Below are 11,877 nucleotides of genomic sequence, written 5' to 3'. Positions count from 1 at the left end.
GGTCCATGCAAAAAAGTAGCTACTTTTTATATAGGAAATGGATGATTAAGTCTTTGGTGCTGTAAAAGCAACTTCATTTAAACATAACCACCCCCACCACCATAAAAAGAAGAGGAAAAAAAAAAAGTAAAGAAAATAATAAGGGAAAAACCCAAGACACACTCCCTGGGAGGGGGGGGGAACCAGCATGTAATTTCTGTCCTTGACAGAATGTATTAAATAAGCAAACACCACCAACAAGCAAAACAAGTACTACAATGTAAAAATATTAAAAAAAATGATAACCCTCTCACATGCATAAATGAAAGGTTGCACACAAAGAACTCACATCTTTTCAAGCTTCAATAGTAAATATTCTGCTACTATGTATTAAATACTGCATGGTTTGCCCAAGCTAAGATGAAGCCACATCATAAATCATAAGCATTTTGCATTTTCTTTCATTATCTACTCAAAGTCATGACACTTTTGAAGAAAACTAGTCAGTTACTTCAAGAATGCCTCTCAGTTTAGGTTTGTTTAATGCTTTCTCTTGATTAGATTAAGATGATGTGTTTTTGGTGTTTTTTTTTTTTAAAGTTTATTTATTTTGAGAGAAAGAGAGAGAAAGAGAACTGACATAGTGCCATTTGGGGAGGGACAGAGAGAGAGGGAGAGAGAATCTTAAGCAGGCTCCTCTAAGTCAGTGCAGAGCCCTATGCGGCGGATTCAACCCACTAACTAAGATTATGACCCAAGCTGAAATCAAAGAGTACGGTTAAGCTGACTGAGCCACCCAGGTGCCCTGTTTTGTTTTGTTTTTTTTATGTTCATTTATTTATTTTGAGAGAGAGATGGGGAGTGAGTGTACCCTCAAGCCGGGAAGGAGCAGAGAGAGAGAGGGAGAGACAGAAACCCAAGCAGGCTCCGTGCTCAGCGCGTAGCCCAACACGGGGCTTGACCCCACAAACTATGAGATCATGACCTTAGCTGAAACCAAGAGTCAGAAGCTTAACCGACTGAGCCACCCAGGTGCCCCGAGGATATATATTTTTGGCAAGAATATTATGGAAGTGAAGTGCTCTTATTACTGGTGAAGTTAACCATGGTCATTTAGTTGTGATTGTCAGGTTTCTCACTGTGTGTTACTGGTCATTTAGTTGTGATTGTGTTTGTCAGGTTTCTTGCTGTAAAGTTACTATCCTTCCTTTTGTAACTATTATCTTAGGGGAAAATCTTTGAGATTATGCAAATATCCTGGTTCTCCTAAAACTTTCAACCACTAAGCACCTATCACTGGATCTTGCCTGTAATACTTATTTTATAGTGTTCTAATGGTGATTTTCTATCCATTTACATAAGCTTTTGAAGACAAGAGAAAACAATACCACATACTATTCGCAGATAGACATACATAAAGGTATGGATGGTAGACTGGAAGAACAAACCTTATATACTTGACAGTGGATACAGACTGTTATGATTTAACATTGTTAGAAATCTGGAAGAAGGAATACAAACTAAAGCAGTGACTCCCAAACTTTGCTGCAGATTAGAATCACATGGGAACATGTTTTTTAAAGCTCTATGCCCAATGTGGGGCTTTAACTCATGATACTCGAGTCCTCTACTGACTGAGCCAGCCAGTCTCAGCCTGGCTTTGCTCACCAGACATCCTAATTTAATTGGTATGGTGTGTTTTGTGCTATCTCAGCCTACGAATAGTAATGTTATCAGCTAGAAATGGCTAGGGTCACTCACTTGGGCTCCAGTGAGCTTCCCACAGATCTCTCCCCTTTCCAAAAGAAAAAATACAACGGACCAACCCTTGTGGTTCTTACTGTGATTGCAAGATGCCCTTCAGCAATAACCATTAGCAAACTGAAAAAATATAAAGGTTTAGTACTTACAGGACTGAAAAGTACATACCATACCTGGGGCCACACAATGATGTCATAGGTAGAGAGATAAAGAGAATATTACCTTATGTAATCAAGCTGGCTAAAAGTAAATTATTATAAAAAGTTTTTAAAAATAAGCTTTAGTAACAAGAATGCCTGGGTGGCTCAGTCTCTTAAGCATCCAACTCTAGATTTTGTGAGTTGGAGCCCTGCCTTGGGCTCTGAGATGACCACAGAGAGCCTGCTTGGGATTCTCTCTCTACCTCCATCCCCCGCCTCTTACCCACTAGCGCTGCCTGCCTATCTGTCTCTCCCAAAATAAATAAGCTTTTTAAAAAAGCTTTAATGGGGCGCTTGGCTGGCTCAGTCAGTTGGGCATCTGACTTCAGCTCAGATCATGATCTCACAGTTCTTGAGTTCGGGCCCCATCTCAGGCTCTGTGTTGACAGCTCAGAGTCTGGAGCCTGCTTCAGATTTTGCCTGTCTCTCTCTCTCTCTCAAAAATAAACATTAAAAAAAATTTCTTTAAAGAATTCCATAGGACTGAATGAACTGATGAGGATGATTATAATTTTTATGACTTTTTGTTTGAGGCACTGTTGGTTCTTTAATGTTGTTTCCTCCAGATTTAAGGAAAGCTCTTCTCTTAACCTATCTCATTGGTACCCTCATTACCAATAAGTAACTTATACTTGTTGGTAAAGTATACTTTTTGAGAACAAACTTTTTCTCTCAACCTGATTCCTCCAGAATTAGAAAACTCTCAGTGAATATTATTTTCATGGCAATATAATTATCTGTATACGTTCAGTAAGGATCTTTCTCCTTCTAACAGGACACAACTGGAAACACTGGTTATACTACCAAACTTTGACTACAATGATGTATTTAAGACATACATAGATATAGTACGTAGATACAATAATTAAGAAACTAAGGTTAACTTTATGGAATCAATAAAGCTCCTTGGAAAAATCAGTTTGGTGCCCTGCTTACCAAGTTCCCAACAGCCTTACCAGGTGAGTAAGGAAGGTCCCTTCCTGGCAGGCTTGGGAACCTGAGGGTATTTTAGGAACCTGAAGAAGACAGGAATTCACCCAAATCTATATGTTTTGCAGGCAAAGCCTAATGGCAAGTTTTGTGGTTGGCTTCATAGTCTTGAGGGGCTTTTAAAAATTCAATCTGAGATTCCTTATGAAAAGTTTCAGCAGAGCAGATTTAAAAGTCTATATGGTTAATCACTATTCTTGCTGTACTTCTATAAATAACCAGGCCTAGTTTAATGAGACTACATTTATTTTTTAAAGATTAGCCTTATTTTGGTTATCTCCAATAGAAATGGGGGGGGGCGGATTATGTGAGAAAGACTGTTTCAGTAATACAACTTTGTGGATATCAGATTCTACTGCTGTTAATTATCTTTAAGGTTTTATTTTTCCACCTCTAAACTGAACTGGATCCTGAATTCCTCTAGTGTCCGCCAATATTTGACTACGACTCTCCAAACTAACATTTCCAAATGTTGTCCCACCCTTCTGAGTTGGAAACACTGAAAACTAAAACTACCCTTTCCCAAAGTCATGCAACCTAAAGTGGAAAAACTTGATAGAAACTTCAAAGAAATCACAATAGTTCGTGTATAGAGAATTTTGGCGCCTATTGCTGCGTGGGCCACGCAGAAAAGATCACCAGAAGCATTCAAACTGCAAACCAGGAAAATCTAACTGCCACTGTCTGCCCTCACTCCATCTGAAGATGCTTTGAGTCTGACATCTAGAAATCTCAACGGACTGCCTTCAGAACTCACAAACTGGAATTATAATCTTAATCCATCTGTCTGGAATTTCCTGGTCACCAGTAGTGAAGTAATCTGCCTGACAGACCTCTGCCTTCCCCCAAAGGTAGGTAATCTTGCTTGAAAAAATCCACTCTTTGACAGTAACTTCCTTGTCATGCCCACTTCTGCCTTGCCTTTCACTTTGTACAGCTCTTAGGAACTCCTTTTTATTTGTTAGATGGGATGCTGCCCAATTCATAACTATGAATAAACCCAGTAAGATCTTTAAATTTACTGTTTTTTTTTAAACAGGCCTAACTTGGGGAACCCACCTGCATGACCACTTCCTGCAATGAGACACAACACTTTGAGTTATGCTCACGAACAAGAGCAGAACTTGGTTCCCTTGAATATGAAACAATCTACCAACACAGGACAGGCTCGAACCTAGTTATACCATGGGGCACCTGGGTGGCTCAGTCAGTTTAGTGCCCAACTCTTGATTTTGGCTCAGGTGATAACCTCAGGTCTCATGAGATGGAGCCACACATCAGGCTATGCTGACAGCTCAGAGCCTGCTTGGGATTCTCTCTCCCTTTCCTCTCTCTGCCCCGCCCTTCCTTTCTTACCATCCCCCCCAGCCCTGCCTCAAAATAAATATATAAACTTAAAAAAAAAAAACAGACTGCTTATTACCCAAATCCTTGAAAAGATTTCCAGGGCTAGCCCCAAAGATCCAACTGACCCATTTTCATGGCTGGTCTCTTTCAAGTTTGGGACAATGGCTACACACTAGATTTCAAACTATTGCCTGTATAATTACTTAACTGTGACTTTTTGCATACCAACTATCCAGGCAGTTAATGTCCTCATCACTGATTCTGGCATCACGGGGTAAATTGTTGTATAAACCCTGACAGTTGCTCCCCCTCACTCCTTTCTCATAATGCAGATGCCTGATTTAAGCTTGGATTGCTGAGGCATCCACTTCAAAGATGACTACCTTGAATAAACACACAGCCAGCCAAATAACTAGATAAAGTGCCAGTCCACCTCCCCCAACTGAGACTCCTTTGTTTTAGAGTTCTTGGTTGATTTCAGTAAGTGGCCATTTTGGAGCACTTGGTTTTTTGTTTTCCCTTTTCTCTCTTCCTGTATGTTAAATTCCTGCTCTTATTATTATTATTTTTTAATTCACCAGTGAAAAACCCTTGCCCCACCCTCAAGCACAACTCCAGGCCTGTACTAGCTTGCTCCCTCTCTACCCTCTCTACCTGTACTAGCTTGCTGTGTGGCCCACTGGTGTGTCTTGTGAGCTTCAGGGCAGAACTGAACAGGAATAAACTTTTTTCCTTCAAAGTTTCCTGAGGGTCACTGCTAAAAGGTGTCCTGCAATCATATTAAGAACCGTAAGAACATTGGTTTCAAAAGGGGAGTGGTCTGTGGGAAGTTCACTGGAGCCCAGGTGAGTGCCCCGAAGCATTTCTAACCATAGCATTACCATCAATAGGCTGAGATAGCACAAAACACACACATATTAATTAAATTAGGATGGCTGGTATTAGAAGCCAAATATCAAAGTTATTTAGATACTATATTATTTAAATTTATTTTTTATTTATATTTTTATTTTTATTTTTGAGAGACAGAGAGAGACAGCACGAGCAAGGGAGGGTCAGAGAGAGAAGGAGACACAGAATCTGAAGCAGGCTCCAGGCTCAGAGCTGTCAGCACAGAGCCTGATACGGGGCTCGAACCCACGAACTGTGAGATCATGACCTGAGCTGAAGCCGGAAGCCGGACGCTTAACCGACTGAGCCACCCAGGCTCCCCTAAATTTATTATTTTAAAAGATTAATATTAATAGCCAAGGTGGCACAAAATGGAGTGTGACCTGGGCATTGTGATTTTTAGAAGCTCTCCAGGCAGTTCTCATATGTACCAGAAATTGGAAACAACTGACCTAAATAAGATACTTATGGAAACACCAGTAATTCATGATTTAAATATGAGAGACATAGGTTATACAGTTGAGTAAACACTCAACTTGTGTTCTAAAAAAAGGTCAAAAATTAACACTGACATTGACAAAAAGGCATGCAACTAAGAATGACGGAAGATTAGTAGAAAGAAAACAATGAATTAAAAAGTCTGAGTATCAAGGCATTAATCCCTTATAAATTCCACTCACAGAAACCTGGCAGAATGTGTTAACTTTAAACAATTATAAGCTAAAACCATACCATGTCAGAAATTACCTTACCTTGAGGTGGCTTTTGTGTAGTACTGGAACAGATAATGCCAGAATAAATATAGTAAACACATTTTCTCACACACACACCAGGGAAGTACCATGCTAGATACAAATAGCAGAAATGGAGTAAGAATAGGAAGCAGTGATTTAAGTCCAGCAAACATTTTACCTGAGGCGAAAAAAAACCACACCAAACCTCATATGCAAACTTTAACCGCTGCTGAAGTTTTCAAGTTTATACATTATGCTGGAGAAAGAAAGGCTTTTTCAAAGATAGAAAATGAAAACACACTCGCTGCCCAAAACTCCCCTTTCCGAATAAGGATTACACTATTCTGAAGTCTTATATGTAGCATTTCAAATGATTCAAGCTGCGCAAGCCTTCGACAATTTCAATTATTGATCTTCAAGTATCTCGATTTGAGATTTGGTGCCGATCAGGCGATAACACATCTAAGGAAAATGAGCGCAAGTGAAGGAGATTGAAGAGCTAGCGAAGATACTATTATCCCCCAGACACACACAAAATCCTCTTAGAGGCCATACCAGGGCCTTTATGTCTCAGTAAGTATGGATTTGTTTCACGAGAGTTTCGAGCCAACGTCCTCACCAGCCACTACTATAGCATAAAATTAACAGCCAAAACATGAAAAGTCTGAAAACGGCGATACCGAACGGTTCTCAATTCTCTTACCAATGTGGCAAGCACCAGGAAAAACTGCCAATCACGGATGCCGAAGATGCTTGGGCTCGGGGTCCACTGGAAGAAAGATGGAGTCCTGGACATCTGCCCCCTCTCCGGAAGCGGACCAGTCGGTTTGCAGAGATTTACTCCCGGTGATGATGGAGAAACGGACTACGGGTCACAGACGACCCTGGCCAGGGGGTAGCCGTCTGCACTACCGGGCGGACCTAGCCAGGGTTTGCATTTTCAGTAGCCAGTGCTTGGAACACAGATTGTACAGCGCGCGCGCCGCAAAACAGCCGTTGAGGCGCCTGCGCACTGTTGCCCTTCCGCCCCCCGCTCCGCCCACCAAGGAGCAACAGTCACAGGGGGCCGCCACTTCCGCAGGCGCATGCGCAGTGGCGGGTAGGGCGCGTGCGCAGCCCCCGCTCCTTCCAGGCTGGAGCTTCTGCCCCTCTCGCTCCTCCTCCGGCTCCCCACCCCCCAGCCCGCCGCGGCCCGGTACAAGCGTGTGGTCCCGTGAAGGGAGCCCGTCGGTGCCTCGTGCTCCTGGGACGGCCGTGGTGCGCGCTCGCGGCGCGTAGCACCAGCCATGGCGATGGATCAAGTGAACGCGCTGTGCGAGCAGCTGGTGAAAGCGGTGACGGTCATGATGGACCCCAGCTCCACCCAGCGCTATCGCCTGGAAGCCCTCAAGGTAGACCGAGTCTGGCGCCCCGGGCCTGCCCCAAGACCCTGCCCCAGCTCCAGCGGCCCCCGCACGGCCCCAAACCCTACCCGTTCCCCTCCCACGCAGCCCCTGGACCTCCCACCCCAACCGCAGGGAGCCTTTGCCTTCCCCCACCCCGCCCTCCGCGCGTCTTCTAACTCCTGGCTTTCTCTGCTAGCCTCGTCTGCGCTTCTCTCGGGACCCTCCGGTTCCTTGCTGATTTCTCATCACACCACCACTTTCCACTGCCCTCTCCTCTCCTTTCCCTACGTCTCTTCACTCCTGCCCGCACTATAGCCACATGCTTCTATTTTATTATTGCCCTAAACTCCACGTCCCCTAGCTTTCCCGTGGCGCACGTGCCCGTCCCGTCCCCAACACCAGCTACATTCTTTATGGTCTTCCCACCATCAGACATTTTTTTGAACCCTCCTGACCCATCCTAGCTGAGCTTCAGTCCCCCTAGTGCCACTCTACTTATTCCTCTTACTAATCTTCTGTGTCTCGGGGATTTCTGGGCTAATTCTCACACACCCTCCACCCATGTTCTTTTGGTGTGTTCTATTCTCGGGCTATTTTGCGCAAAGATGAACTTCTACCACTTACTTTGCATTTTAACAAGGGCGCTTTGGTTTCCTGAAAGTAGTTTTCTTGAGTCCGGATGCTCAGCTCCTGGGTCTTATTCTCGTGTTGCAGTTTGGGAATGCTAATATAAATTGGGATGCTAATGACTTGCAAGCTTACTTGCGCATCACACCATTTAATGTGGGATGTGAGAAATGATCATTAGGAAAAACACTTGTGCCTGGTATATATTTTTTTCTTAAGTTTTCATTAATTTCAGTTAAGTGCTGTGTATATTTTAAATGATGTGACTTTGTAGAGTGAAGATCACTTGGGAAAAACTTTACTTTTTAAAAAACATAAAGGTTTTAGAATCAAATCACAGGATTTAGAATCAAACAATTGAGTTCTGTTTGTTTTTTTGCTACGAAATATTACAAATAAACACAAAAGTAAAGGGACTAATACTACAGTGATCTTGTATGTACTCCTCATCTAAATTCAAGAGTTACAGTTTTTCGTATTTGCTTTATTCCTTCCCCCACCTAAAGTTTTTATTTTTTTATTCTTATTTTAAAAAATTTTTAACATTTTTATTTCTTTTTGATAGAGAGAGACAGATTATGAGCAGGGAAGGGGCAGAAAGAGAGAGGGACACACAGAATTGGAAGCAGGCTCCAGGCTCCGAGCTGCCAGCCCAGAGCCTGATGCGGGGCTCATACCCACAAACTATGAGATCATGACCTGAGCCAAAATTGGACATTTAACTGACTGAGCCACCCAGGCGCCCCAGTTTTTATTTATTGGGAAAAAAATTAATGTTTATTTTTCAGAGAGAAAGACACTGCCAGTGGGGGAGGGGCAGAGAGAAAGGGAGCCACAGAATCTGAAGCAGGCTCCAAGGCTCTGAGCTGTCAGCACAGCTTGTGAGCTGAAGTCCCCACATCAGGCTCTGTGCTGATAGCTCAGAACCTGCTAGGAATTCTCTCCCTCTCTCTCTCTGCCCTTTTCCACCCTCGGTGGATATTCTCTCTCTGCCTTCTCCACCCTCTCTGGGTGTTCTCGCTTTCTCTAAATAAACATAAAAAAGAGAAACTTTATTTAAAAAAAAATTTAAGGCTTATTTTGAGACAGAGAGTGCTTGAGCAGAGGAAAGCAGAGAGAGAGAGAGAGAGAGACAGAATCCCAAGCAGGCTCCGAGCTGTCAGCACAGAGCCTGATGTGGAGCTCGAACTCAGGAACTGTGAGATCATGGCCCAAGCTAAAATCAAGCGTTGGATGCTCAACCAACCGAGCCACCCAGGCGCCCCTGAAATTTCTTAAGATGAAGTGTTTTTTTTTTGTGTTTTTTTTTTTTTAATCTCCACTTTTTCTTGGCTCATAAGGGAAATACTAACTTTTCTTGTTTCAGTTCTGTGAAGAGTTTAAAGAAAAGTGCCCTATCTGTGTCCCCTGTGGCTTGAGGTTGGCCGAGAAAACACAAATTGCCATCGTCAGACATTTTGGCCTTCAGATCCTGGAACATGTTGTCAAGTAAGGAGCTTTTACATGGTACCACCGAGGTCTTGGGAGAGCATATTTTTATTTCTTATAATATAGAGCTACTCTTTAGGTAAGTAGGAAAAAACAATCACCATGAAGAAGAAGAGAAAGAAAGGAATATTCTCCCAAGAGATTATCACAGCCCCATGAGCGCTCTCATTCAGGATTTAACCTTCCTCTTCCTCAGTTTCTTCATCCATGTTAAATACATGGTACATACTAAGCATTCTACAGATGCTGGCTAGTTCTGCCAGCATTTATTGAGCTCCTGTTGTGTGCCAACAGACCTCAAGGTCTTTTTTGGAAAAATACAGTGTGTAGGTAATTACATCCCTGATTAGTCACTGTGCTTTTAATTTTTTTTTTTAAGTTTGAGTGTGTTCCTTCTCTGAATGGCAAATCCAAAGGAGGATTATATGACAAAAACTGAAAACCCTTCCTAACTTGAGTCCCCTGTCCCCCATGTCTATCATAAGAATCAGAATTTAAGACTTTGCCACAGTTTTTGTGGGATTGTACTATAACTTCCTGAACCAGCACCAAAAAAAGGGGGTTAGGTAGTGGTATCAACATTGTATTTTCTGAAGAATGAGTGCATTTGTTACAATTGTCCCAGGTGTGTATTTGCTTTTGACCTGTCAGTAAAATCAAAGTGGGGGGAGGGCTAATCTGTGCACAAACCTTGTGTGAATATCAGTTAGTGGACCACTATATAGAACTCTTTCCCAAGAATTTTTCTGTTAGCATTTTGGTTAGATACGGACTGTTCTTGTCCATTCTTTGAAGGGTACAAAATCAAACGTATAGTTTCTTAGTGAAATCACTAGCATAATATAACACAATCAGAGCTAGTGTCTTGAGAAGAGAAGACTTCTAATGTGGTTCTCTTGACCTGCATTTTGGTGGCCAGGTTTCGGTGGAACAGCATGTCTCGGTTGGAGAAAGTCTATCTGAAGAACAGTGTCATGGAGCTGATTGCAAATGTAAGAAATGGTTGGTTGGATGACTTGTGTTTCAAAGGTAGTTTATAGACTAAGTGTGACTTCTTTAAGGTAGCATTTACGTAAAAATTCACTAGTTCTACATAGGTCAAACAGCGTGCTTTGACAGGGCAGAGGAGATTAAACATTTGCAGCAAATGAACCAGATTCTTAGTTCTAAATTAGATTGTACTTTGCTATTTGTTTCCTTTCATTCCAAACTGGACTACTGTCTGATTCTGCCAATATAAAATCTGCAGAGTGAATTTGTGTCAGGAGTTAGAATAAGACTTTAAACATGCTTAAAACCCATAGCTTTTTTTTTTTTTTTTTAATACAAATGGCATGAAAAGTTGAATTCTCATCATTTAATCTCCAAAATCAAGTCCTTTTATTCCTGGGCACCTGGCTGGCTCAGTTGGTAGATGTGACTCTTGATCTTGGGGCTGTGAATTCGAGTCCCATGTTGGGTATAGAGATTATCTTAAAATCTTAAAGAGAAAAAAAAAGAATTTCCTTCAAGGTTGCTGGATGGCTTAGTTGGTTGAGCATCCAACTCTTGATTTTGGCTCAAGTCATGATCACAGAGTAGTGGGATGGAACGCCACATCGGGCTCTGCTCTGAGCGTGGAGCCTGCTTAAAATTATCTCCCTCCCTCTCTCCTTCCATCTCTCCCTCCATCTCTCCCCCTCTCTCTCCCTCCCCTTCTCTTCCCCCTTTGCCTCTCTCCCACATACACATGTGTATGTGTACTCACTCTCTCTAATAAAATATAAAACTTTTATTTTTAAAAATCCCTACAGAATTATTAATCAACCTAGGATTTGTATTTTGCTAGTTCTTAGGAAACTTGATAGGAATCCTAATTCATTAATTTTTATATCAAACTTTATTTTATTTAGTATTCATTTATTGAGAGAAAATGCACACAGGCGTATGCAGGGGAGGGGGCAGAGGGAGAGGGAGGGAGAGAATCTTAAGCAGACTCCATGCTCAGCATAGAACCTGACCCATGAAAGTGTGAGATCATGACTTGAGCCAAAATCAAGAGTGGGACACTTAACCTGACTAAGCCACCCAGGCGCCCCTCAGTAGCAAGCTTAAGAGGAAGAAACTCCTAGGAATAGTTTTTCTGTGTCTTATAATGCTAGAACTTCCAGTAAAATGTTCAGCTGCTTCTCTTAACTCTCCCATTTTATCAACTTCTTAGTGTCCTCATTTTTGTACTCTTCCACTTTGGCGCTCTTACAAAATGAAAGTCAATATGAGAAGCTCTTCAGTTTGTAAAGGAGAACAATAACGTCTTCCTTGCACTGTATGACAGGTGTATTATTAGCTGATGCAACTCTCACTTAAGTTTTAAGTGGGGAAAATGATTTGTGAGAATGCAGGACAGGTGACTCAGACCTGGAGAGCAGGTTTTATTATTTATTTAGTTTAAAAGCAAGCCTCCTAATGAGTTCTGTATACTTTCACAGCTCCAGT

The 11,877-nt window shown here is 42.1% G+C and overlaps 2 protein-coding genes and 1 long non-coding RNA gene across 5 annotated transcripts in view; 2 read left to right on the top strand and 1 right to left on the bottom strand.

The window, feature by feature from the left end:
* The window catches only part of POLH (DNA polymerase eta), a 41,152-nt gene extending 34,248 nt beyond the window's left edge, over positions 1 to 6,904 (bottom strand). For both annotated transcript variants that reach the window (XM_029945553.1, XM_029945554.1), the window contains exon 1: positions 6,606 to 6,904. The gene's annotated coding sequence lies outside the window, so the exon portion shown is untranslated. The remainder of the gene's footprint in view (positions 1 to 6,605) is intronic.
* Positions 2,749 to 4,245, top strand: LOC115297099. Its single transcript, XR_003911275.1, has 3 exons — positions 2,749 to 2,899; positions 3,307 to 3,781; positions 3,970 to 4,245. It is a non-coding gene; the product is annotated as an uncharacterized LOC115297099 (long non-coding RNA).
* A 96-nt stretch (positions 6,905 to 7,000) lies between the features above and the next one.
* Positions 7,001 to 11,877, top strand: part of XPO5 (exportin 5) — a 48,193-nt gene continuing 43,316 nt past the window's right edge. For both annotated transcript variants that reach the window (XM_029944109.1, XM_029944108.1), the window contains exons 1-3: positions 7,001 to 7,293; positions 9,281 to 9,402; positions 10,322 to 10,394. In XM_029944109.1, coding sequence (XP_029799969.1) covers positions 7,189 to 7,293; positions 9,281 to 9,402; positions 10,322 to 10,394 — 300 coding nt within the window. In that variant the 5' untranslated portion in view covers positions 7,001 to 7,188. The remainder of the gene's footprint in view (positions 7,294 to 9,280; positions 9,403 to 10,321; positions 10,395 to 11,877) is intronic.

This window comes from Suricata suricatta, chromosome 7, assembly GCF_006229205.1.
Source record: "Suricata suricatta isolate VVHF042 chromosome 7, meerkat_22Aug2017_6uvM2_HiC, whole genome shotgun sequence".
NCBI classification, from domain to species: Eukaryota; Metazoa; Chordata; class Mammalia; order Carnivora; family Herpestidae; genus Suricata; species Suricata suricatta.
This window is presented reverse-complemented; position numbering and strand designations above follow the sequence as displayed.